The sequence below is a fragment of the Perissodus microlepis genome, chromosome 15, assembly GCF_051167445.1.
Source record: "Perissodus microlepis isolate ML-2025 ecotype Zambia chromosome 15, ASM5116744v1, whole genome shotgun sequence".
In the NCBI taxonomy this organism is placed as follows: Eukaryota; Metazoa; Chordata; class Actinopteri; order Cichliformes; family Cichlidae; genus Perissodus; species Perissodus microlepis.
In genome coordinates, this window is record NC_140475.1 from 7,163,035 (window position 1) to 7,190,860 (window position 27,826).

General features: G+C 38.6%; 2 protein-coding genes across 3 annotated transcripts; one reads left to right on the forward strand and one right to left on the reverse strand.

The window, feature by feature from the left end:
• Positions 1 to 14,338, reverse strand: LOC146371555 (G-protein coupled receptor family C group 6 member A-like). The gene is made up of 7 exons (XM_084953339.1): positions 14,329 to 14,338; positions 6,234 to 6,372; positions 5,981 to 6,147; positions 5,615 to 5,724; positions 4,536 to 5,285; positions 1,778 to 1,904; positions 1 to 1,606 (listed from the first exon to the last, which is right to left on the reverse strand). Exons 1-7 carry the CDS (start codon positions 14,336 to 14,338, stop codon positions 450 to 452), a joined length of 2,460 nt encoding a protein of 819 aa, XP_084809465.1. The 3' UTR covers positions 1 to 449.
• On the forward strand, positions 10,571 to 27,826 carry tmem63a (transmembrane protein 63A). Of its 2 annotated transcripts, none has more exons than XM_084953530.1 (24): positions 10,571 to 10,860; positions 13,770 to 13,857; positions 15,297 to 15,473; positions 15,663 to 15,742; positions 15,867 to 15,945; positions 16,531 to 16,568; positions 16,696 to 16,838; positions 17,113 to 17,164; positions 17,277 to 17,385; positions 17,561 to 17,631; positions 17,741 to 17,821; positions 18,253 to 18,370; positions 20,130 to 20,263; positions 20,809 to 20,952; positions 22,106 to 22,259; positions 22,343 to 22,449; positions 22,563 to 22,649; positions 23,011 to 23,076; positions 23,455 to 23,617; positions 23,766 to 23,871; positions 23,993 to 24,160; positions 25,385 to 25,500; positions 25,590 to 25,640; positions 26,162 to 27,826. In XM_084953530.1, the coding sequence occupies exons 3-24, from the start codon at positions 15,321 to 15,323 to the stop codon at positions 26,345 to 26,347; spliced, it is 2,406 nt and encodes an 801-aa protein (XP_084809656.1). In that variant the 5' UTR covers positions 10,571 to 10,860; positions 13,770 to 13,857; positions 15,297 to 15,320; the 3' UTR covers positions 26,348 to 27,826. The 2 variants fall into 2 exon arrangements, with proteins under 2 accessions (XP_084809656.1, XP_084809657.1); XM_084953531.1 differs by having other exon boundaries at positions 10,571 to 10,856.

Consider the following 27,826-nt stretch of genomic DNA (forward strand, 5'->3'; position numbering starts at 1 on the left):
TTGTGTCTATGTGTTAGCACTGCATCTGGGTGGTGACCTGTACGGGGTGTACCCTGTAGTAGCACACCCCGCGGCCCTGATGAGGATAAGCAGAAGAGAATGGATGAATGGATAGACAGTCTGTAGTGGCTTTGCAAGCATCCTCCTGCGAACCAGTCAATCCATCTACTTAAAGATGCAGAATGCTGTCAATTCCTAAAATTGTTGAAATCAACTAAATATTATCAGTTTTGGGGATTTTTACATCAACAGTGTGGACCAAACACATTACAATTTGTTGGAAATTACACATTTTAAGACACAAACTAATTGAATGAATCAGAAAATAATGTGCTTATTATCCATTACTTAAAATGTTAGTGGCAGTCCTAAAAATGCACAGACTTTCATATTTATTCCACTTTGTGCTGCAATTCTAAACATTATGTTGCCTTCTTAATAATTGTGAATTATTTTATTAGTGATGTTGGCAAGCTTGAAATTCTCTTTAGGGTGTTAGAGGAATTTAGGTTGTTCTGAAGTATGTTTTGCTGTGGGTTCGAGACTGGGGAGAGAGAGTTTGAGGAATCACTAGGCTGCCTGGTGGAACTCCAATCAGTGATTGAGTCTGAAAATTGGGAATTTGGGAATGACTCCAAAGATAAAGATAAAGTAGGGTTTTCAATTCCCTTAGATGACAGCTCATCCTCACTGCCTTTGTGATCCCTGGAATAATTCCTAATATCCCGGCGGAATGATTTCTCTGTGTTTGCTTCCTTCTTACACAGAATAATGTAGCACTTTGTGAAGAACTGACAAAACAAGATGCCGTAGGCTGAGATGAGGATAACGACCATCTCCACTGCTGGAATGTACTTGCCTGTGACATTGACATAGACCGGACCAAACATGATCCAGGAGATGAAGTAAATGAGCATTGCAAAAGTGATGAACTTTGCATCATTGTAACAGTCAGGCAACTTTCGTCCCTTAAAAGCAACACCAAAGCAGATGAGAGCCAAAAGGCCAATATAGACTAGCATGGCTCCAAATGCAGGAATTAATTTCTCATTACAAAACATCAGTTTCATGTTGTTCTGTGTGATCTCTGAGTCAGCAGTTGGAGGACTGTGTATAAGCCACGTTGTAACAATAACCACTTGACCTGCCATGCAGACTGCAATAATGAGGTAAGGCTTGTAGAGCTTCTTCAGCACACTTTGAATGACCGGGTCAAACTCAAAGGCTAAGACGATCTTAAAGGACTTGACCATGATGCAGGAGACACACAAGGTAAAACTCAAGCCAAACACCACCTGCCGTGCTTGACACTGATAGCTATTGGGTGGACCACCAAATAATATAACACTAGTAAATGTGATCATAAGGGAAAGGAGGAGAAGGATGCTGATTGGGCCAACAGATGAGCGCACAACAGGGGTATTCCAGTGTGCAAGGAAGATGATCCCAACAACAATGGTAAGCACTGCTCCTAAAGAAGTAAAAGACAGCAGCACAATAAGATATACATCACCCCATTTCAGAAAATCAATTTTTCTTGGCAAACACTTTGAACTGCCTTTTAGGGAGTAATAGTTTTTTTCACAAGGATTACACTTCTCCGAATCTGAAAAGAAAGAAAACAAGATCATTAGAATATGTAAGTTGGATTCAAGCTCCTTGAACTGTCAGTGCAAAAGACTGCAATATAAGCATTTTAAAACACTTATTTTGGCTTTTATGTAATTTTATAGTTAACTGATACAAATGGAGTTTACTGTTTTTTTATAATACATACCAGTGGTATTGGAAAAGGTGTTCTCAGCACAGGGTTCACACTGATAGCAGCAACGAGGCTGGCCCGAAACTGAAGTCTTACTGTAGCCAGGCTGACAGCTGTCTGTGCACCTGGAAGTCACGTTTCCCTGAGAAAAGAAAGAATCATGATTATGCCAGTCAATTTTTTACAGTCTGTATAGTGTACTCTCTTTATTCTAACACACAAGTTTTTATATGCTAACTGCTTCTTAAACAACACAAGAACAAGAAAAAGAGAAGGAAGGAAAGTAAGAAAGAAACTGAGGAGCTAATCCAGGACACACAGTCATTCAGTTTTCAAGAAAAACTCCTTAAATTGAGTATTGACATTGATAAATATATGACAAATAAAACAAACCTATGTTCTTGCTGATGATAATGGTAATTTTCAAATACTTAGGTTATCATTTTAGTATGCCAATATTAGCACAACTAAGTATGATCAGATTGCCTTTAATTTCATTCACAAAATCAGTAGAGAGACAAATTGTGACCTTTGACAGTGCAAAAGTTAATAGTTTAACCCAAAGTCTGTATCAAATGCTATGGTAATCAACAGTGATTTCTTTAAATATGAAATATCAATATCAGCATAGCATTAGAGTAATATTTAGTGAATCACCAGAATTGGTGAGATTCATCTTCTACACATCTTAAATATTTTTTTAAATATCAATTCAACATGGCTTATGAATGAACCACCAATGAGTCCAACAATATATTAATCCTGCCAACACTGACTGTAGATAATGTGAATATCTAAAAATAAAAACAATGAATGAATGGAAGAAGAATAAAATAATTTGACAGTGGAGGGCAAGTTATTACTTACAATGTAAATGTAGAAAGCATGTTTTGTTTCCTGCGAGATGAACGTCAGGCTATTTTGCAATATAATGTAGCGAGCTACAATGTCATTTACATCTAGAGACTCTGAAGTCTGCTTCCATAGGACAATATCGTATTCAGTGTTGAGGTCACCATGGGGATCAAATGAATAGTTTTTCCCATCCATGTTGAACTTTGCCTTCCATAGGGCCCCTCGTAACTGAAATTGCAGTGTGTGTGAAAATATTGATTAAAAATAATGTATCTAAAGTGGACAGGACAAAACATCATACACACAGATTAGGTACAACATTATGACCAGAGACATGTCTTTTCATCATAGGACCTATTGGTGGGTGGGATGTATTAGGGAGCATGTGAATATTTTGTCCTCAAAGTTGATGTATTAAAAGCAAGAAAAATTGGCTAGCCGACTGGGTCAGAAAATCTCCAAAACGTCAGCTCTTGTGGGTTTTTCGTGGTCTGCAGTAGTCAGTATCTATCAAAAGTAGTCCAACAATAGAACCAGTGACAGGATCATGAGTGGCCAAGGCTGACTGATACACATGGGGAGTGAAGGCTGGTAGAACTACTATATATACCCCATTTCTCCTGCAATCTTTTTTTTTCTTGAAGCTCCAGCTTGAGAGTTCTGTGGAGGGAGCTTTAGGGTTCTTGAGGATTCTGTGCAATATCTTTGCTGTTTCTAGGACTGCATTTCTCTGGACAGAGATCTCAGATGTTGTTCCTGGAATCTGCCAAAGCCACTCACCCAGTGTGGAGGTCACTGGCCCAGCTGAGAGAGGAGCTATATCTCCTAAAGCTTCGTTGATATTATTGCTGTAGATCAAGTGGTGTGGATCAGTGAACTGATGTCTCGTTCACTACTGGCATACAGCTTGATGTTATCCATGTAGAAGAGGTGGCTATTGACTACTCCATTCCATAGTCGGAATCCATAGCCAGTCTTTTTAATGATCTCACTGAGGGGGTTCAGGCCCATGCAGAACAGCAGTGGAGACTTGATGAAAACTTGTGCTCTTGGCTTGAAGTTGGTCTCTAGTGTTGTTTCCCCCATCCACATTGTATTCCTGATGAAGGTCTTACTTCATCAGGTCTTAATCCAGACTTTTCAGGATCCATGGCATGGCATCCAGGCAGTGCACAGCTTGGTGAGTATGGTCTTGTCTTATTGGCTGGTAGTTGCATGGGACAGGTCCCCTCTACTGTCCAAGCCTTCGTTTAGCCATTCCAGGTGTCTCTCGTCTATTGGCAGCTGGTTCATTTATGCTGCCAGATGCTCGTGAAGTGCAGTCAGCTTCTTTAGCCAGTAGGCATGAATCATGTCAGGCGCTGGTGCTGTTCAACTCTTCATACTAGGGACCCTTTTTTAGATGTCTGCATCTGTGATGGTCACTGGATCCTGTTCAGGGAGATGTGGTTTGCTCTTAAATCAACTAGCCACTGAGCCTTTTTTGGGTTGTGGCCTTCCATTTGCTTTATTGACAAGGCTGTGAGTCTTCGCCTTTAAGTTTTTAAGGCCTTAGGTATGCACAGCTTGCTGCAATTTTAGGCACCCCTTTCTTCATTATCACCTTTCTGCAGTCCTGCATCTTGGCCTCTAGTCTCCTTCTCCATGGAGGGTACTGCTCCTTGTGCTGTTCATTTTCCACCCATCTTGTGCCAAGCATCTCAGTGATCACTGCTGCCATGGTGTAGATAAGCTGGTTGGTTTTGAGATCTGAGATCTCTGTCTCATATATATATATATATATATATATATATATATATAGAGAGAGAGAGAGAGAGAGAGAGAGCGAGAGAGAGAGAGAGAGAGAGAGTGTGTGTGTGTGTGTGTGTGTGTGTGTGTGTGTGTGTGTGTGTGTGTGTGTGTGTGTGTGTGCATTTACCTCCAATGGGGATGGGCGTTTTGTCTTGCAGTCTCTGTCAGTGCAGAGGTCTTCAACAGCCTGAGCTATTGCTTTAACCGCCAGTTCTATACTGAACACAGCAGATGGATATATCATAGTCTTTAACTTCTCTGATGAAGTCGACCCATGCTGCTTTAAAAATGTAGACAAGAATGGGTTGTTGTTGTGGTGGTTTGGATTTTCATCAAGGTCATCAAGATATCGCTTCAACTTGGTTGTGTTTCCAGATTTAAAAGTGATCCCAATGATTGTTCCTATGTCACTCAAAGTATGTTTTTTTGTATTCAGTATTTCAGGTGATTGTGACCAAATATCACTGGCCAACCAAATTCTCCTTGTTCCTTGAGGATCATTGAGAAGTTTTTGAAAAATATACATCATATGGTCAGGTTTAGCGAAGGACACAATGACACTGACGTTTTCATTATCTATGATGGTTTTGACTGTAGACTCAATGCTCTTTCCCAGCAAATAATCATTTAAATTATCTGGAAGAACAGAGGTGAAGGCGAAGCAGATGCCTTTTTGGTTTGTATAGTACCAGAGCCGCTCAGTTATATAGCGAGCATATTCACTATCGGTTGTCAGCACACCAACCCAAGTCCATCCATTATTATCAAGAATCTCGGAGATGGCACGAGCTTGGTGATTATCTTGTGGTACAGTCCTCATAAAGCTTGGAAAACGGGTTTTATCACTTAGAAGGCCAGAGGTTGCACCATAACTTATCTGTGGAAATAATCACAAAACATTGTTTGGACAAGTGAAACATGATTTTCATATTCTGCCTGCATTCATTCTTTTACAGTGCAAGGCTATTTATGGTTATGTTTTACAATAAGTTTGAAAAAATTAAGCACTGTATTATCACAGCTTGTTAGCTGAGTACAGAATGGAAAGGTATATCAGGTCATTTCATCCATTCTCTGAATAATAGCTGCTGCTGTTTGAATAATAGACTTTACATTCAGTGATAACTACTACTACTACTACTACTACTACTACTACTAATCATCATCATCATCATAATCATAATAGACCCAAATAGTCAGTCATACCTCGGGTATATATTCCAGGTTGAGTAGCCTTGTAACTGCTATGGCTATCTCTGAGTAGTAACCACCAATGACAGCAAGGACAGGGGAAGACTGCTGTGCACTAGTGTTACCTGCAAAAATGTATTCAGTGACACAATTACTGGCATTTACATTAACTTATGTTAAGACAGTAGGATTACAAACAATTACATTTACCTAAACTGTGGGCAAAAATCTTTATTTAGGTGTAAATTTGACTAAGTGTAGCTTTTCAGCATGTACATAATATTACTTTTATGAAACTACAATTAGGACAAAGGAATTAATCAAACTGACTAGCCAGAAAATTCTCATATTTTTCACTTTTTTTCCCCTCAGAGTACTCACAGTTTCCCCTCATAAAGGACGGGATTTTTCTCAGGGAGGTAGTAACGTCTCCACAGGAGTCAAGTATAAGATATCCCAAGGTGAGGTTCCCCAACTCTTGCTTCTGATTTATCTCCTCCAGCGCCTGCACCATCATCAGAGACTGGACCACGTTAGCCGTGCTAAACCTGCATGACACAACCAGATATGTTATATACAAATATACCCTAATTTAATACACACTTTGACACTCATTGCTAAAGAGTAACAGCACCTGTCACATATCTGGTTTTCACTGCCATCATAATTCACAGTGACATTAACGCTTTCGTGAATCGGAAACAATCCTCCAATAATGATGTCGCCTTCTGCTGTGGCCTGTTCGAAGGATTTGGTACCATGGTGTGATAAAACTACAAAAAAGATGCAGAAGCTGAAAGAATGTTTCATCTTCCTCCAGCTGTCTGTCTTGTTAGTAGAAATCTTCTTCGAAAAATCTCCAAAAACGTGCTCTGAAAAATCACTTGTGTGTATCCCTTCAGTGTGTTTGCAGAAGACAGAGCTGTGGATAAACCTCCTTAACTTGAAATACTGCTTATCTTTTTTTTTTTTTGGGGGGGGGGGGGCTTTTTATGGTCACATGGGGTTTGATGTCACTTCAAGACATGGAATGTGACAATGTTATTGCTACTTCCAGGTAATTATTCTGATAAGTTTCAGTGTGGTTTAAAAAAAAGATATGAAGTATTTGGACAGGTGTTGTATTGACATTACTCATATCCACTGTGTATAAAGATAATTTGGCTTACAGTTCAGTAAACCAATCTGTTGGCAGTGCTGTTATGTAATACTGACATACTATCCTACTATACTTAGCAAGACAATGCTAGGTATTTCCCCAAGAGGCTTAAAAATAATTCTATAGATGCTAAAGTAAGAAAAAGAAGTAAGAGGGCTCTGGTGCCAAATTCTTAACTTGTGTCTTATCTGTAACACTTGTTTGTGACTTTGACTGTGATCTTTAACCAGGTTAAACAAGATTTGTTGCACACACCTCTGCACTGCATGCATTTCCTGGTCTCTCTTGGCTGCTTTTCTGATTTTATTGCCTCAACAAAACCCCAAATTGTTCTGTTACAAAAGAACACAAGAAGAATATGTAAAAAAAATAGCATTATATTAATACAAGTGAAAATGTGCTACTAAAAATAAATAAGGCTACAAAATATCCAAGCATAGAAAGTATCTAAGTTCGTTTAACCTTAATTTATAGATTTATGTGCTTTTTGATACTCCACTACATCTAATACTTTTACTTAACTACATTCACATCAATGCTGCTGTTAGCAGTCTCTTTGAGGATTTAAAAGTGTGTATTTACACATCAAAATGCTGTCCATCCATTTTCTTCCACGTACACAATCAGTCCCAGATGCCACGGGGGAAGAGGTTGGGTGAAACCTGTACAGGCTGCCGATCTGTTGGAGAGCTAACAAAGAAAGGCAAACAAATGTTCATGCTCACATTCACACCTATGGACAATTTAGAATCAACCTAACCACCCTATGCATGTTTGGATTGTGAGAGGAAGCATGAGTACCGAGGGACAACTCAAGCACAGTTTCCACACAGAAAGTCCCCGGCCTGGATTTTAACAGTGGACTTTTCTACTGTGAGCCAATGGTGCTAACCATCATCATCATGAGTAATCATCACACAGTTGCTGCAGCTTTGTTTGTAAAATATCATGATGTGAATTTCCTGTTCCACTTGATTGAAATCTCTTGACCTTGGATGCCATTTGAGTACAAAACACTCTTTGTTAAGTACAGTGAACCAGTCTGACAAAGTTTAAGGCTTCTGATATGGTGCTTTATCCTGCTGAAAGTAGTCAGAAGATGATCATAAATTAATGGACATGGTCAGGTATAATACTCAAGTAGTCTGTGGTTTTTAATGATCCTCAATTGGTACCAAAGGGCCCAAAATGTGCAAGAGAAAATATCATCTACACATTATAATACCAGCAGGAGCAGCGGCCCGATGGAGCTGTTTTTTCATGTTGTTCGCACCAAATTGTGATCCTATCACTTGCATGTTACAGTAGAAATAGAGACTTATCAGACCAGGCAACGTTTTCCCAATCTTCATCAGTTTTGGTGAGCCTGTGTGAATTGTAACCTCAGTTTTCTCCTCCTAGCTGACAGCAAAAATGAGAAAACTGAGCCATGGTGTGGTTTTCTGCTCATATAGCTTATTTGTTCAGTGGTTCAATGTGTTGAACATTTAGAGATGCTCTTCTGCATACCTCAATTGTAACAAGTGGCTATTTGAGTTAGTGTTCCCTTCCTATGAGTGGAGAGAGTCATTCTCCTCTTACATAAAAAAGCCAGAGAACTGTTGCTCACTGGATATTTTCTCTGTTTCAGACCATACTCTATAAACACTAGAGATAGTTGTGTGGTAAATTCCCAGTAAATCAGTAGTTTCGAAATACTCAGACCATCCCATCTGGCACCAACAATTATGCCATTTCTTTCCCATTTTGTTGCTCGGCTATCTTAACCATGCCTACTTGCCTAAATGCTCTGAGATGCTGCAATGTGATTGGCTGATTAGATATTTCTCTTAACAAGCAGTTGAACAAGTGGTCCTAATGAAGAAGAGATAAAATTCTCGAAGATCAAAGTTCATTTTTTTTAATGGGTTAAGGAGCAACCTTATGCTACTGTCACACATATGAAAGAGGAAGTTAAACAGAAGTATCAGGTTATCAGTAACATTCTTGCATCTATCCAGTGCACTGAATGTCAGTTTCACTACATGTCTCTTGATTGATTCTGACAATATAACAATTACAAGTTTTTTCTGATAACTAAATCCAAGTGCAAAGTACAAAATGGAAGAAGGAAAGTCAGATTTATTCTTTTTATTACATATGATTTCACTGTTAAAAGGCACTGCTTTACTTATTTAAATCACTATGTCAACATGAAAACTGGAACATGGAGCATCTGACAGAAGTCGTGTCACAAAAGTCATCTGATGTAAAAAAAAATCTGCCAAATCACGCACGTGGAGCTACTTGCTGTGGTGACCGCTTGTGAATAAATGAGGAGCGGAAAGTATCTTCTTCTTTATAAGATGCCACAGTCCTGTTGTTCTCTGCTTTTGTTACTCGTCGAATATCAAACTTGAGCATTATTCTCTTGTGAATAACTTTGTATTAGCAACATAAACTGTATAAAAGGATAAGCATGCAGTCTGTAGAGAAATATGATGTGTATGATGTGAGTTTGAAGAAGTGGTTGTTGTTTGTGGCCTGAGCACAGTTTCAATTCTAGTGTGAAAAACCTGAAGTAGAGCTTTAGATACATTATAATTACAATTGCAAAAGTGACTTACAGTACAATATCCCGCGGACACACTGAGGCGTCATGTTCAAAGCAAACTAGTTATTTCAAACAGTGCAGCACATGTTTGCATAACAATGACAATGAAAATACTTAAATTAAAAGTGAAATAGAATTATAACAGGCTGCCAATTTAAATTTACTTGTCGTAATGTTGGAGCTGTGCTACGTTTTACACAAACTAAGTAGCCATGCTGTGTATTTCAATCAGCAATATTGTTCACAAACTAATGTTAATAACCATTCATACAAACCAACTCACTCTATGTACCTCCCAGTTTTTGAGACTATTATCACTTTCTTTGTGCCATTTCTTTCCCACATTTGCTTACACTAGCATTCACACAATTGTAAGGCCTTAAATAGAGTCATGTCAGTTGAAAGTCTGCACAGGGTGGATTTTCCAGTCTCCTACCTGCTTCTCTGCAGGTTTTTAAAGGTGTGACAGGACTTCTGTCATTCTTCAGATATTAAAAATAGCAGGAAGGTTTGTTCCACATAAAAGAAAAAAAAGATAAGAGTTAACAGTAAGACGGAGGTACAGCTTTTACAGACATAACTACAGCAGGTTGTTTCCTTCATTCCAGTTTTTAAACTTATTGGCAAGACTGCCAGCTTTTGATTGATAGGGAGTCTCAGTGTACACAGTGCCACTACTCTCAAGCACAACGCACTACACACCCAGTGTTGCAGAGTCCTTACTTATGCAAGTTTTGTCAGCTTTAGATTAGAGTGTATTGTGTTTTCACAAATTGATATTTTTAGTTATGCCAATGATACAATCCAATACAATAAAGATTAACTTTATAGGAATGACATGTTAGTTTGTGACAGATAATCAAGAAAAAGAAACAAAAAAACAACATTTTTGTACTCCCAGCAGAGGTGTCTTCTGTACAACTTTAAACTTTGTCAACTTAAACCTCATTACCTATGCATGCTGTTTTCTGAATCACGGTTCAAAAACTAATGTTACCATTAGTCAATACTAAAAGACGTGGTATAAATACTTCCCAGTTTTAGGGGGTGTTTTCACTTTCTCTGTGCCATTGCTTTCTCACATTACTGTCATGTTTCACCAGTTCAGATATTTTCAAAAATGTAGTCCCTCCAGATATTTACGCATGTGGTTTGAAAGTCTGCAGTAAGCGGATCTTCCTGTCTACTACTTGCTTCCCTGCAGAGTTTGAAGGAATGACAGGACCCCGAGCGCAAGAAAGCTTCTGCTGCGTCTGCGCATACTCAGTTCATTAAAGGAGGGCAGAGACGGGAGGGGGGCGAAGTTTTACCAGACTTCAGTTATTTAAAGTAGAAGGAAGTTTTGTTCCACACAAAATAAAACGAAAAAAAAAACAAAACATTGACATACCGGTAAGGCTACTCAGCACAAACCTTTGCGGATAATCTGGAAACCACGCCTACACCCTGTCTGAGCAAGTTAGTCAAGTTGTTTAGCGGATGTTGACGTAGCTTCGTGACTTGGAGTAGGTAAGCAAAGTTTTGTTTACCTTATTAGCACTAGCTAACTCTTTCGTTCTTTAACTATTTCTAACCATTGCTTCGGTTAACCAGTTTACACTACGCGTTTGTTTAATTTTGAGCTTGGGTATTTTACTTAAGTTTAACAACAGCCTCTTTGTGTGCGTTCAGTCAAACTGTCAAACAGCTGTTTCAGAGACACTTGTTTCACCTTGTGTTACTTGTAGAAATGTCTCAGTCAGATTAAGACTAAACAACGTTGTCCCGCTTTTGTACTGTGAATGTTGTTACTCTTAAATTTTTTTTGTGCTAGCGTTGAGTAAAGTTCTTATCTCGTGGCCTATAGTGCAGTTTTGATCCGCGTGACTCAGCGTGGCGCATCTATTTCAGTGAAGGTGGCTCACTAGAGATGAATGTTAGTTAACATGGAGCTAAGTGGCTAAATGACACATCACCAGCATTACTTCACACGACAAAAAAAAAAAAGCCACAGACCTTATCAGGTTTCTGCATGCATTTCAGAAAGCAGACTGCAGTACACTACAGGAAGCTGTCAAGTGTTAATCAAGCAGAGGGGAACGCACATGTACTTCGTTTCTCAGTCTAAAAAGTCACATAGTACGAACAAGTAATTGTATAAAATACCACCTACCTAACAACAGTTGATAGATTCAACTGTATCTAATATGAACAAGCTACAGAGACGAGCCTGCTGGATATACAAAAGTTATGCATTTACTACACTACACTCTTACTACTTTTACTTCTGTTATAAGATCTCCGTAGTGCTTTTCTCGGAGTTATAACTAGCAGCTGCCACTGCATGCACAGACAGCAAAAATTGATTATCGCAACACGGTTCAAGTGTCCTAATCTGGGATATCCTCTGATTTAATCTAGAGCCGCAAGACTTGAAACTTGCTTTTGAAATGCTGAAAGTTGCAGAGTTGTGAAACGCTACGGCCTATTTGTTTGCTGTTGCTCACTTAAAACTCTGATAATCAATTAACTAATTAGGTCATTAAGTCAAATAGCAACTAATGTAGTGCTTCATAGCAAGGTTCTTACTGGGTACTACAGCTTTCTCCCACAGTCTAAACACATGCCTCTTAGGTTGGTGCTTCTGAGCTGGCTCTTGGCATGAATGTGATCATAAATCGCTGTCTGTCTCACCCATGTGACAGACCCTTACCAATATCTGTGACAGCTGGCATAGGCTTAAATACTACTGAAACCTTGAATTGGATGAGCAGAAGAAAATGGCTAGATTATTAGCAAACATTTGCTGGTTTCAGCTTTTCCAGCATATATCCTCCTTTTACTCAGGCTGGACAAATCTAAGACTTTTACATCAAACACCATTTATGCAGTCTGAGTCCTGCTGCACTGTCAAGAGGACATCTTGTAAATTGTTTTTAATTGTGCTGCCACTTTTGTGGGGGTTGGGCTAAGAGAGAACATTAACTTTCATTTCAAAATGATGGGGAATTTGCAGCTTCCACATTTTATGGCCCCAAAGGAGGCTAAGTGATCCTTGCTCTTGCTAATATTATGACTCTTTTGCTTAAAAAATATTAAATAGTTTCCTCAATTTTAGAGTCTTATCTTTGACTTAGTAGGATTTCTGAAATGTACAGTAATTTTACCACTTCCAAAACAAAAGTGGACGGCAGGACTTAAACCTGTGGCCATACTTCAGGAAGCAGAAGGCAGGGTACAGATTTTCTTCTTTTACCCTGTTGATTTTTATAATATTTATATATATGTTAAAAGTGCATGAAACTGTACATCTCCTGTATTTATCAATTCATTTTAAATGGTACTGAAATTGATTTGAAATTGTTTTTTAGCATGAAACATGAAAACAGGACAACTCTGCCCACAACCAACAAGACAGGTAGTCCTCTGATCTAAATCAAACAGAAACTAGGCAAACCAGAGAGGGGAAGGGTCATCTCTGAAGGTAGAATTAAAATTGAAAAAATTCTTCAGCATATCTGTGTTCACAGCTTGACTTAGACAACCTAGTATCTGAATGTAATGGGTCCTAGTTATAGCCAGCTCATTAAGTCGAGACAGATTCAAAATTAGGAAGTCCATCAGGATAACCCATGATCTTGATGTCCCTCTTAAGGGGATACTTCCTTAAACAGAATGCCACAAGCCTTCCTCAATCAGCTGAAACCATACGTGTCCTGTAGGGCTGGGTGATATGGCCTAAAATCCATGGTATAATTTGAAGCATGTGCGGTAACAATATATGTTGCGATATATTCTTTTCTTCTGTATACCGTAAGGCGCACTTAAAATCCTTTAATTTTCTCAAAAATCGACAGTGTCAAAAAATGTTTTAGAGTGACTTTGTTAAGCTAACAAGCTGCACCGCTTGATGGATTGTCGGAGCATTACAGTTACCATAGTCAGGAGCTCGCGGAGTATTCTGGGTTTAAAACTCTGTTGGCTTCAGGTTCCAAGCGAACGAACACTGCGGCATCACTGAGAGTTAAAAACTGTCTAAATTATTTCATCTATAATAAAATGTTCAGTGTAACAATTAAGTTTAACATCCAGGCATCCATGAAAACAGAATTTATTAAATTTAACGGAGTTAGAAGTTAGCAGGAAGTTAGCTCACTAGTTTCCACCTAAACATGATACACCATGTTCTGACTGAGATATTTCTGAAAGAATTCAAACGTACAGCTCTGCTATCACTTCCAACGTAAATGAAGACAGAAAACTAAACAGCAGTGTCTTTTTTAGGGTTACTAAGTTGGGCTAGCTGGTATATAATGATGTGCTACGTGATCACTAGCAACACATTTATGTTAGCATAACATAAACACAGTGAAGCTGGATGATGAACGCTAACCTTTTTCCATTCGATAAAAGTTAACCAGAGTGTTCCTGATGTTTAGGGACAAATGCAATCACATGGCAGGATGCTGTAAATGGACCAAACTTCAGTCAGGAGAACAACTGAGATAATCCATCCACAATACTGAGGTTAGTCATTAATATACTGCATCATCATTAAATATTAATGAATAAATGGTATGGAAATGGAAGAAGCACAGTTTTTGGCTTTCCTAATATTCCAAAACGTGCTTCATCTTCTCCCTACTACTGTCGCTCAGCATAATTTGCAGATGATATTGCTTGCAGCCGCTGCAATGCTTTTGACCATACCATAACCCTTTTGACCGGCTTGATGGTGGGTGGCTGTTGCTCAGGTGGTAGAGCAGATCAGCTACTGATCGGAAGGTTGGTGGTTCGATCCCTGGCTCCTCCAGTCTGCATGCCAAGTATCCTTGGGCAAGATACTAACTGATGCATTCTTTGGAGTGTGAATGTAGTTTAGTTTGCACTTGTGTTTAGAAGTGCTTGTGTGGGTGGCTAATGGGTGAATGAGGCATGTTGTCGCTTTGAGTACTCCGGGAGAGTAGAAAAACGCTATATAAGAATCTGTCCACTTACCATTTACCATGATGACACCATTAACATGCGCTATCGCGGTACCGTTCATATGGTTTCTACTATATACCGTTTATACCGCCCACCCCTAGTGTCCTGTTTGGCAGTTCATAAACCAAATCCCACAGCCTCAGAGCCATTGCTTACACATTACTCAATAATAGACTTCAGGTGTTGTCAGTTTGCCAATGCTCCTCAAAAGCTGGTATGTACAGCAGTACTGTCTGGCCCTCCTCCAGCTCCTCTCCTGACAGCACTAAGTATGACTCCACTTTGACAGTTCTGAGTAAAATCCTGTCTGCCTCACTCAGCCCTCTGTCCTTTCATCCACGATCATTGTTTGTGCCATGAGTGACAAGACTTAACAACCCAGCTTTGTGTGACTATTAGGTGTGTAGAATGGATTTTAATTGTTTTTTTAAAGTTAGACTCTGAGAAGTTATTGGTGTTTCAGTGTTCAGATATGTTTCCTTCATTTAACCGTTCAAGTTTGGCCAGAAATCCACACAAAAATGGAAACGGTAGAATTACATTAATTACATTTTTTTTTGTGATCTAAAAAGACCTGATGTCCACTACTAAAAAGTAAATACAGTCATTAAAAATAATGAAATAATTAATTTAATTAATTATTAAGTTAAAATAAAATTTAATTAAATAATTAATTACATTATGACTATTTATTTATTTTACTGTAACATGTTTCTCAATAATAGCAGTAATTGGTGGTTGATTGTTGCAATTTCAAAGAAAATGTTGCATCCCTTATTCAAAGGTTTGCTAATCGGGGAAATCATTGTTCAAAAGTCGGCACTCAGGGACCATTGGTTTGAGATTTGTTTGTGATCACACAGTTTAAAGCCTTAATGGTGGTACTCCCACAAGTCATCAGTAGTTGAGTTAATACGTCTTCCACTTCTGTGACTATGAGAGATCTCATTTTAATCGTGCAGTGCTTTTATTCTCTACAGAGAGACAGCTGGTCCACTCCAGTAATGAAATCACTGTGGTGGGAGCAAGAGTCCCACCTGGCTGCAAACCGTAGCGATGGCACTGTCTGCTTCAACTCCACACAGAGCACCGTCCTAAAAGGACTCAAATTTGGAGGAGTGCCAGCTGTCCTGCTAATCAACTTCGTTGTCTTTGTGGTTTGTTTCTGCCCCTTTCTGATCTACTTCTGATAAAGGGAGACATAATTACAAATACTTTAAAACTCAGTTCTTTGTCTTGTGAATACATTCTTTCCTTTTAATGTTTTAAAAGCTAAAGTAAATTCTTCTAATAGAGCAATTTAAGACATAATAGTGATAAATGGTCAGTTGTATTGCTATCCACAGATTCTGCTGATCATCTTCACGATTATCAGGAAGCAGTTCTGGGACTACGGACGTTTAGCTTTGGTCGCAGACGATGACGGGTCAGTTAAGTTTGAGCATAATCTAAGCAGAAGGACATGTGGTGCACATACTACCCAGAATCTAGATTTTGAAATTGTAAACTGAATCTGCATTAGTCTTTGACACAGCCACTTTGTATATCAGGTTCACTGGCTCATCACGCCGCCGCTATGGACGTAAGTCATCCACTGGGTCCAACATGGAGGAACCAGATTATGACACGGTATGTAAAAGAATGCCACTAAAAATGAGAATTAATAAAGCATTATTAATTCTCATTTTTAGTGGCATTATCGGGTGGTTGTACTGATAAAGATAAATGGTATTGTTAAGTTAAACTGACTTCAGTTAATACTCGATGTAGTAATAATCAAAAAACAGATTTTTTTGTTTGGTTTTTTTGTTTTGTTTTGTTTTGTTTTTTTAAACACTACCTTCTTTTGAAAATGCATGAAAACCACTAAAACATAAACAAACCATCAAATTAGGATGTGTGTTTGGGATATGAAGTGAGCTCAAGTTCCTCACCTAAACTGGTTCACAGGCTTCACTTAATACATTTGACTGCATATACCTAATAGCTTTGTAGGCAGACAGTTTTAATCCACTGGAATGTTGGTTGTTCAAAGATATCAATATAATCTGCTTTGGTAACACTTATGCCCTTTTTGATTCCGTGACCATGACTTGCAATTGTAGGAAGGTTTGTAGGTTTTAGTCTCAGCGTGTTTTTGAAAGGTGACGAAGGGCTTTACGCAGGTCTTCTTTGGGTATTTTAGAGCAATAACAGATCTCTCTTTTTGTTCAGGGATTCTGCTCTTGGCTGCGGTATATCTTCACAATAGAGTGAGTGTTTTTCTTTTTTTTTCCTGTTTTAATCATTGTTTCACTCCAAAAACCTACTTTGTCATCCTTTCAATAATGAGGCAGAATATGGGAGGTGTGATTTTGTATTTGTATGCTTATGTCGCAGTGATGAAAAGATAAAAGCCAAGTGTGGCATGGATGCTGTTCACTACCTGTCATACGAGCGACATTTGATTTACCTGCTGGTGATTCTCACCGTCTTGTCCATCGGTGTCATACTACCTGTCAACATGACTGGAGGCCTTCTGAGTAAGTTTCAAAGTATACCCTTCACTCTTGTGTTTCAAGAAAAAAAAAATCAGCTTAATGGCTGAAGTTAAAAAATGTACTGATTAAAGGTCAGGCATGAGTCAAGCAACAAGAACTCAGGAGCTGAGCTGTCCACTTCATAATGAGTGATTTGTACCCACAGACCATTAAGCATGTTTTTTAAGCCATTTTTTTAAAGGTTAAATTCATTGTTCTGTGATATGTGTCTATTCATATTTTTGCTAATTTAAAAAAAAGGTTTTATTTCTTTCAGATATTGACACACAGAAGTTTGGAGAGACAACTATTGGAAATCTGAAAAAGGGGTAACTGCTTTATAAAAGTATGACGTTTGAACAAACCCTGATACCGTAGGATGGTATTTTCTTGTCTTTATTGTCTACTTTGAATAACTGTCCTTCTGGTATTTTCTTGTAGAAACAACCTGTTATGGCTACACACCGTATTTGCAGTTATCTACCTGATCCTGACAGCTCTGCTGCTGCAGCGTCACGTGTCACAAATGAAGGGCACGCGCAGAGAGACAGTGAGTGTCAGAGCACTGGAGTAGACTAGAGTACTCAGACTAGACTGGATGCCATTTGATGTAAATTTATGATAATACATGGCTGGGATGTTAGTTTCCCACTATCCTTTTACATTGGATTGCATTTTTCTGTGAGAAGTGTTAAGTTGTTCCCCTTCTGATTTTCTTTTCCTAGGCCAGAAACACCTTGTTTGTGTGTTCCCTCCCCAAAGAAGCAACAGCAGAAGATGTAAAGACCCATTTTGTGTGAGTAAACAGAATTGTATAATAAAGATTATAATGAAATTCTGGTTTTGTTCACATTTTGTCTTGAGCATGGAGACAAGTAATTGTAACCAACTGTGTTTGTTTAAAGAGAGGCATACCCTTCCTGTCAAGTGTGTGCTGTCACCTTGGCGTATAATGTGACCAAGCTCATGTACCTTGATAAGGAAAGGTAAGAAAATCATGTGTGTATTTTATACTCTATCAGTAAGTTCAAATGTGTGACAGTTTCACATTTGTTTTTCTAACCTCAAAATGTTCTCAAACACTATCTTGTAGAGCATATTCAACTTTTTACAAAAGTAGCAGACCGCCTACACATTACAGCTACAAGAGCTGCTCAGCCATGGCAACCCATGTCATGAAGCTCATGGTGCACAGCTTTTGTGCTGATGTTAATTTCACAGAAAGTGGGCAGAGCAGCAGTCAGTCAGCAGAGCATTGGCGACTTTTATGCAAATTCAAGCATTAGGAAGTGTGACCCGTTTTTTTTTATGTACACATAGTTGTCAAGGAGTGTCAATCACTTCTGTGTTTTTTTTTAATGGTTTTTGAGTTTGTCTTTTTGTTGTTCTTGTTGTTGTGGGGTTTTTTTCATCTCAGGATACGTGCTGGGAAAAACCTGTGCTACTATGAGCATGTCCTACAGAAAAAAGGACAGCGTGTGTTCATCACCCCCCGTATGTGTGGCCACTTATGTTGCTGCGTCAGCTGTGTGAAGGTGAGCCATGCCAGATGATCAGAGTTCTGCACCATTTTAAGTTCAGTATTATGTATATAGCGCCAGCTCACAATTACAGTTGTGTACGAAAGTAGGAAATTAGAGGACATTTGGGTCTTTATATCTTTAAGACATAATATTTTAACTACTTAATTTGTATCATGAACAAATAAAGCTGGGTATCATCTGCATTGCAATGAAAATGTATGCAGTATTTTTTAAATAATATTTTAATCATTTACCCAAGGGAAACATATAATGTAAACAGTATTGGTCCCAGCACAGATCCCTGTGGAACTCTGAGTGACTTTGATGTCTGAAAAAGACTCCCTGTTTTATGCACAACTTGGATCAACTAGCTATCACATAGATATGATTCAAATCACTGCAGCATAGTATCTTAAATACCTCCGGCAAGTTCTAATCTCTATAGTAAAATATTATAGTTAACGGTGTTTAACTCTTCACTGAAGTCTCGCTGGAACTGTACAGAAATTAATCCACAGTCGGTGGATGCAAGAAGACCATGTGCAACCTTCACTAAGACTTTCTGTACTGTTATGAGTTTTCAGTCCTGACTGAAACTGTTCAAATAAACATTTGTTTGCAAGTGATCAGTTATCTGTTTTACAGCTGCTCTTTTACGAATTCCTGAGATAAAAGGAAGATTAGAAATCTATAATCACCCACGACAGTTGGATCAAGTGACTACTTTTTAAGTAAAGATTTAATTACTGCCACCTTAAAAGCCTGTGGTATGTAATCTCTTAATAAAGATAGATGAATCATATTTAAAAATGAATCATTAATTAATGGTGAAACTACTTTGAGCAGTCTTGTAAGAATGTGGTCTAAAAGGGACCTTAATGGTTTAGAGGAAGCATTTATTCAAGTTAACTCAGATCAGTGAGAGAGAAATTCATAGTAAATATCAGCAGTTATTCGAGTTGCCAGTTCTAAGTTCTAATGGTTAAAGGAATGTTTGGCTCAACAGAGCTCTAACCACTCATTGGCCATCTGTCTGGTTGCAACAGATGTTTGCCACTCCCACAAGCACTTGATGACCCACTGTCATCAAGTGCTTGTTCATAGAAGGTTGTTGGGGTTTTGTGTGTGTTTGTTTGTTTGTTTGTTTGTTTGTTTGTTTGTTTGTTTGTTTGTTTGTTTGTTTGTTTGTTTGTTTGTTTGTTGTGTTTTTAAGTGAGTACAACTCAATATTCTCTCTAATTTATGAGTTATTTGCTTTATGGTGCTTGTTTGTGAGTTATACCAGGGAGTTAAATATCCTTGATGTGTTGCCTTCCTTTTTAAGCCACAGTTTCCAGAGTCGTTTGCAGTGAGGCTTTAACACTATTAACAAGATAATCAACCTTTGTAGGAGTAGAGTTTAGATGGTTTGCATTGTGTTTGCACATAATATTGAAGAAATAATGGAGGAAACACTTGCTTAAATCTAGTTACAGCGCTTTCAGAAATGTATTACCTGCTGCTTTGTATTCCAGTATCGTAAAATTAAATGTTATTAGAAAATGATAAGACAAAAGAGGATTTTTTTAAGGGAATATGTTTAAATGTTCAGTTTCAATGCTATGCAGAACAAGATCCATAAAGCATTTAAAGTAGTTGGTGAGCTTTTAGCTTAATCTTCGAAATATAATTAAAGATCTACACTGCAGAGTGCTAAATCTGAAAATGAAACTGATTCAGAAAACGTGTACCGTGTATTAAAATAATATTTTCTGTGTTTGTGTCTTCTCAGGTTGACGCCATAGAGCATTACCATGCTAAAGAAAGGTTACTGCTGGAAGAGGTGAGACAAGAGGCAGAAATAGCACCACACTTCCCCCTAGGGATTGCTTTTGTCACCTTACAGACTGAGGCCATGGCCAAATTGTGAGTATTAGTGTAACCTTTTGAGGTCCAAATAGTCATAAGTGTTAACCCTAACCTTAACTCTGCCCTGTGTCAGATTATTTCCAAATTAACAAATTTACAAAAAATGCATAATTACATACATATTTTAATAGCCTAGGGTTAGTGTTACAGTTGGGGTTGTCACTGACGGTGACTTAAGTGTTCTTACTATCTGTACTATCATTACTTGCTGTACAGTATGTACTACTTTTGTATGTAATGGGTCCAACTGCATTGTAACTCATTTGGTGATTGACTGCTGTTTCCATTATTTTTATTTTTGTAAGAGCAACATGCTTTGACAGTGTTACCAACATTGGCATGCCAAGTGTGTCAGTGTTTTTCTGTAAGCAGCAATATTCTGTGTGGTTTATCCTCTTCCCTGATGATGACCATGATCTCTTAATTTCGTTGTCATCAGATTTCTTATTCTGTTGACGTTTAGTGGGAAAATGCCTCGTGGCAATTTTTCTGAAAGCTAATGCAAACGTTAATCGCTAAAAGTTATCATTTACCTGCTGCAGAATTCTGAAAGACTTCAATGCAGTCAAGTGTGGTACCATGAGCAGCTGTTGTGGAGCGCAGCGCCAGCCGTCATCCAAAAGCCAAAGTCTGAAAGTGAACAAGTGGCGGGTTGGGTTTGCACCATATACAAGGAATGTTTACTGGTAAGATCTGAAACACTAACCTTTCACACTGTATGCTCCCCATGCACTCCATAGAATTTTACTCATAAACTAATTTATCTATGTAGATGGACTAAGTGGCAACAATAACAAAATGATAATACAAAAAAAAATACATTGACTCTGGCAAAATTGTTAGTAAACATTAGTATTTGTGGAATGTAGCAAAGTTCTCTGGTTTATTATCTTTCACTCCAAACTGTGGCAACATTTAGAAAAAAGGGAGCAGTCAAAAGTACCTTTATTTGTGTCAGCCCAGAATTTTACAAGTTGAGCATCTAAGTTCTGCCTGTACTAACATCAAAACCTATACTCTGCACATAGGCTACGTTCACACTGCAGGCGAAAGCGCATCAAATCTGACTTTTTTTGACCCTATGCGACCCATATCCGATCATGGTATGACAGTGTGAACAGCAGAAATGCGATATTTTCAAATCCGATCTGGGTCACTTTCGTATGTGGTACTGAATCCGATACATATCTGATGTTTTAGAAAGCGACTGCTGTTTGAATGGTCATGTCGCATTAAATCCGTCTTTTACGTCACTGACACAAGACAGATGCCAATTATCAGCGCCAGAGAAGCGCCCGATAAGACACTGCGAACGCTTCCTGGCCATCCAGTGTACATGTTAGTGAAACTGTTGGGAAGACAATGTTGGAGAAACGTGAACATTTTATTTGTACTGTATAATCTGCAGATTATGACAGAAATCTGCAACTATCCTTTGAAGCACCGCTCCTCTCTAAAACAGCAATAAGGATAATTATTAGGCCATTTGTAAATGACAAAATAACTTTATAACTTAAAGCAAAATTGGGAAACGTAAAGTCCGAAACAAGTCTTTATATTAAGGGCCATCAGTCAAACAATACTGTTTGGTCTGGGTCTAAATAGAGCGCGTTGTGTGTGAGGTCTTCTTTTGCGCATGCGGGCCGCTTTGAGGGTTCACTAGAGGGTTGCTGCACGCAAGCACACAACATTTGTATTCTTAATGTATACTGTTCACATCAGAAACAGGAGACATTTATGAGGAAGTATTCAGGGTGCACACCAGCCTTTTCTTTGCAGTGTCTCTTTGTATGTAACTCTTCTGTTATTTCTGTTTTTCACGTTTTTCCTAACCCACAGGGAAAATCTCTCAGTGCAGGGTTTTTTCTGGTACGCGCGCTACGTAGCGCTAAATTTATTCCTTTTCATCCTGCTGACCTTATTCACGACCCCCACTATCATTATCAACACCATGGATAAATTCAACGTGACCAAGCCCATCAACGCTCTAAATGTGAGACTTGCACATGCAAACACAGTTAACCATCACAGGTTTGCAGCAAGTCTAAAGGTTGTTTTGTTTGGTTTTTGCCCTAGAGCCCCATCATCAGTCAGTTCTTCCCCACGTTCCTGCTGTGGGCCTTCTCTGCCCTGCTTCCTACAATAGTGTACTATTCTACACTAGGAGAGGCACACTGGAGCAGGTAGAAAGGGGACACACACACACACACACACACACACACACACACACAGAGCAGTAGTGTACTGATTGGTTTCAGAGGTAATTTGTTTTATTCCGCTGCCATCTGTGTCTCAGGTCCAGCGAGCAGCTGAGCATGATGCGCAAGCTGTACTTTTTTCTGCTCTTCATGGTACTCCTCCTCCCCTCGCTAGGACTCACCAGGTAATTTTTATTACTGCCAGTTTGAATAAGCACCAGTTTACAAAAAAACTAGGTTTATTGTCTATTCACTGAAACTACTTCTCAGTATGTCGCATACAGCAAGAAATGGAGGAACTCAAACACTTCCATGTATCAGAAGCCATAACTCACTGTTGGCCTACATTTCATAAGACTCGCTGCCAAAAACTATCCAAGTTCAGTCGCCACAGCCAAGTGTAAATGCTTTGCATGAAATAAATCCTTTTTATGTTCATATGTAGTTTGCTTAGTAAAATAAAAATTCCCCCAAGTGAAGAGATGTTTAATGGTGTCGGTACATGTAGCCAAGAAAGCTTGGCTAACTTTCTGTGTTTTTGTTTAGTCTTGCTGTGTTCTTCAGCTGGCTATTTGACAAAGAATTTCTCTCCAGTGGGACAGTGAGATTTGAGTAAGTGAGCTATCCTGAAAGTTAATCGAGTTGAGATTAAGTCATCATTTCTTTGATATTATATAATACAAGCTTTACTAACATATTAATAACTTGCCTGTTTTTAAGATTATTTTGTACTGTTCTTTACGTTGATTTAGAATATAAATTTTACATTTAAAGTATGGTTGTTGGTTGTTTTATTTACAGCTAGATGCTTTTCTGAGATTATAATGGTTTGGTTGAAGCTGACATGCTTAGACAATGTGTAATATCTTACAAAATGGGTAAATGTTTTTAAATATAGCTTCTTATGATCCTGGACAAACTATTTATTTACCAAAATTAACGTTTTGCCCTATTCTTCTCTTTTGGTGGTCTCTGGTTTGATTACACCAGGTGTGTGTTTTTACCCGACCAAGGGGCATTTTTTGTCAACTACGTAATTGCAGCAGCCCTCGTGGGCTCTGCGATGGAGTTGTTGCGGTTGCCAGGGTTACTGCTTTACGTCATTCGTTTGATGATTGCTCGCTCTGCTGCTGAAAGGAAATATGTCAAAGAGGTTTGTAGTGGCTTTAGCTACTATACTTTGCTCTAATTTCATTCTGTCATAAATCTACAACTGTTAGAGAATATATTGTTTGTGAATATCTTTCTGATTCTCCCCTTCGTATTTAGAAGGTGAATAACTTGTCAACATCGTGTTACAGAATCAGGCATATGAGTTTGAATACGGAGCCATGTACGGCTGGATTCTTTGTTTATTTACGGTTATCCTGGCTTACAGCATCATTTGTCCTGTAATAGTGCCTTTCGGTGAGTAGCTACAGAAGTGTTGCTCCACTAGATGTTTTTTTTTTTTTAATTCATTTTTCTTTATTATCTAATAGTCTGTTGACTTTTCAGTTTTTAATCGCCTCCTTTCTGACTGTATCAGGTCTCCTCTACATGATCCTGAAGTACTTGGTGGACAGATACAACCTGTGCTTTGTTTACTTGTCTGCTCGCCTAGACCGCCAAGTTCACCTGGAGGCTGTGAATCAAGCTCTCGGCGCACCCATCATCTGCCTAATGTGGCTTTACTTCTTTTCTGCCCTCAGAATGGGTGAGAAATAATCTATCGTTTTTTCATAAGGGTTTCTCAAATTATCAAAGAGTCACGAGAGGCAGACTCTGTCCCAGCAGACACTAGATGATAGAATACAGAGAAGTAGAATACCATACCATTTTAATTCATATCCATACAAACTGCCAATTTATAATCCTCATAAACCTTTGATGTCCTGTCTACATTGTTTTGCTGTGAGAGTCACAGTTTTATCACTACGGTGCTAGTTGGCTTCTTTAAGTTGTTTTGAGTAGTTTGAGCTCACAAAAAGGTTTATGGATATTTTATTGAGTAACTGGGTCATGATTTCTGCAGAGAGACATTGCTGCTAAGTTTTTAAAATGTTATTTTTGGGAAAAAACTCTTGCTGCTTCAAGCATCAGAAAACTAGCTCTACGTAGTTGTAGTTCAAGATAAGACAAACGCAGCCAAAAATACAGGACAAGCTTATTTTGAAGATAAAATGAAAATTACACAAATTGATTTGCCTCATCTGTTTTTAATGATAAATTATACATTCACACTTAATGCTTACTTGAGTTCACGTCTTCAGTATTGAACGGTTATTTCAACCCAAAGGCACCCCCCTCCCCCCTGTCAGCTATGAATTAAAGTTTTCCATACCTGTATTTGAAATCTACGGAGCCCCTCTGATGACATGGTCCAAAAAATAAATAAATTGTGGCCACAAAATTCTACTTCGTGCCCACGAAATGCTAATTTGTGGGCACGAATTGGGTATAACGTGGCAACATATTACGCATTTGTGGCAACGAAATAGATAACATGCACACATCATATTGATACAATTCCTGGACAGCTGCGTAGCGACATAAGCATAAGAGTAGGCTAAACCTATACACCATGGACAGAGACAGTATGATTGAGTTTTATTTTAGGCTGGGAATGAGCTACAAATGCATTTTGAAAAGCCTGGCAATGCAAGGAACCATTATTACGGAGAGACATTTAAATAGGATATTGAGAGCCAAGTTGCTTTACAGACGTAAGTACGACCTGGACGCCGGCATAGATTTTATTGTCAACCAACTGCAAGGGCCTGGCAAGGATCACAGTTATCGGTCAAATGTTTCGTGCCCACAAATTAGCATTTCGTGCCCTCGAAATAGTATTTTGTGGCCACTATTTATTTATTTTTTGGACCATGTCATCAGAGGGGCTCCGTAGAAATTGTGTTTGTGTGTGCATGCAATGTTTCAGGTTTCTGGGCACCCACATCTCTGTTTACTTTGGTGGTCCTGTGTATCACCATCATCATCTCTCTCAGCTATACCTGCTTTGGCTTTTTCAAGTACCTCAGTCCACTCAACTATGTGGTGAGTATTTTCTTGTGCGTGATCAGTACTCTGTTGTTTCTATGTCGTCCTGCACAATCAGTGCTCACAGTGTTTGCGTTCTCTCTCAGGTCAAGGACGAGGACGAGGATCCAGGAGAGGGCATGGACGAAAGCACTTCGGTACTGTATTTGTTCTTTAAAATGTCCACATTATAACTAAAGCTCAGGCATATTTAAGAGGGGCCTGAACTTATGTCAACCTGCATGTCCATTCATTTGCCCTATTTGTCATTTGTCCTGTTAGTCATTAACAAGAAATGACTAACATAATGATGAATTACTTTGGCTTCAGCTGCCACAGAAAATGCAACTGCACTTAAATAACACAAAAAATTGGAGGATTATAGACCTGAGAGAGCTAAAATGGAAGTCTACCCAGTGGATCCTGAGGGTTGTTCAAGTCGTGAACTTTGAGCTTTATTAGTAGTTTCTACACTTATGTTCAAAGCTGACTCCAGTTTTGTTTTTTCGAAGCTGTATCTTTCCTTTCTGTCTTCACAAGGTCATACTTTGGCCACCACTTTCAGCATTGCATGAATCACATCACATAGAGTTAAGAATTTACAAAAATCAGTATTAAGAAACACGCTTTTCTTTTGTTTTCACTGCTCATCCATTTTGTCTTGGCTGTACGTTAACAGGTTTACCTTCCCAGAGTACTCAACCCTAAATCACCTGCCAGCATCCCACAAAATGATGATCAGCCGCCGCAGTTTTATGGGTCTTTTGATGACACTGCAGCCTGCAGCTTCACACCAGTAGACAAAAACATGGAAGAATCCAACAGTGATTCGAACCCTGGAAGTCAAGATGCTCCTTTGTCTTGATCATAAATTTGCTTCTTCGAGGTTTTACAGACAGTCCCGTTGAGTCCAGAAACCTTCATAGATCAGCACCTACGATGTTACAAAGTAGTAACTTATTTAATTTCTTCTGTGAGATAAGTTTATGGTTTCAGGGAAAATGTGTTGTTCATTTTGAAATTACTATTTATGGGTGGGACTTTTATTGGATATCTAGAGAATACGTTTGACCAGTATAGATAGGAAACAAGATTTTAATATTATCTGTCATAAAGCACAACCAATTGTTTGAGACCTCACTGATAAGGACCAACTCACCATGTCATGTCAGTTGTTATTATGCTCATTTCACAAGCTTATGGGGTCCACTGGGATAGCTTTATATGGTTTAATGTTTCAATACACCTCAAGTGTAAATTGCAGGAGCCTTCTCAAACACTCCTGAGCTTTTCTCTTTAATTCTCCCCTCCCGAAAAGCCCGGACAGCTGGCATGAGGGAGGCAACTAAAGAAAAAAAAAGTTTCATGTTTAGCTTGTTTAAAAGGAGCATTTTATACATCGCTGTCACCTTTCTAACTGGTTTGATTCTCAGGTAATGTCACAGCTGTATTAACATCTGGGCAGCAGGTTAAAAAGGCTTTGGAGTGGCAGCTGGTTTGCATTACACCAGGCTGCCTTTGAGTCATTATTTCATGTTTGTTTGACAACAGAAACCGGGAAATATTGTAATGAGAACACTTTACTGGAAATCTTTGCTGTATGAGTACACGAAGAAAAGGGGTAGCAAACGTGCTAATGTACAAACCTTTTTACCAAAGAAGCAAGAAATCTTCAGGGTCTTTGTTCACCCTTGCAGCCAGCAGCAGAATATTTGGCGTGGTTTACTCAGAGCTGAGATATTTTAAACTGACGGTTAGCATTATTGGCTCTGGCTGTAATATGATGGTGGGCAATGAGCACTTAGATTTATTTGAGGCAGCTGCTCATTCTTTGTTTAAAACCATGGCAAACCATCTACTAGATGGGCATTAATTGATGTAGATATGTTAAGGAACAAAATGAGGGGGGAAGGGGGACGACATGAACAAATGAATATGAGTTATAATATTTGCAAAGGAACACCAGAATTAATTTCTCACACATACTGATTTACGTCTGCTACACAAATGCCAAAGGGATTGATTGCTGATTATTGCCAGAGCACCTGCCAAGGGTCTCCTTAATATTGCACTTTTTTGTATCTTTCTTGTATTTACTAAAAAAATCTGTTTTTGCTTTTTGTAATACAATCAGTTCTACAGGAGGTGGAAACCAAAACAATGTTTTGATTGTTGGTGCCATATACAATGTTGTATAAGGTCAGATAAAAATTCTGAAGCATTACTTAATGAATGTTATAAACAGGTCAATGTTTATCTGTGTCAAATGTATCTTTTGCAGCTTAAATTAAGCATTTAACAAAGAAACAAATTATTAAAGAAAACTTGTTCAGTGGCCGGTAAA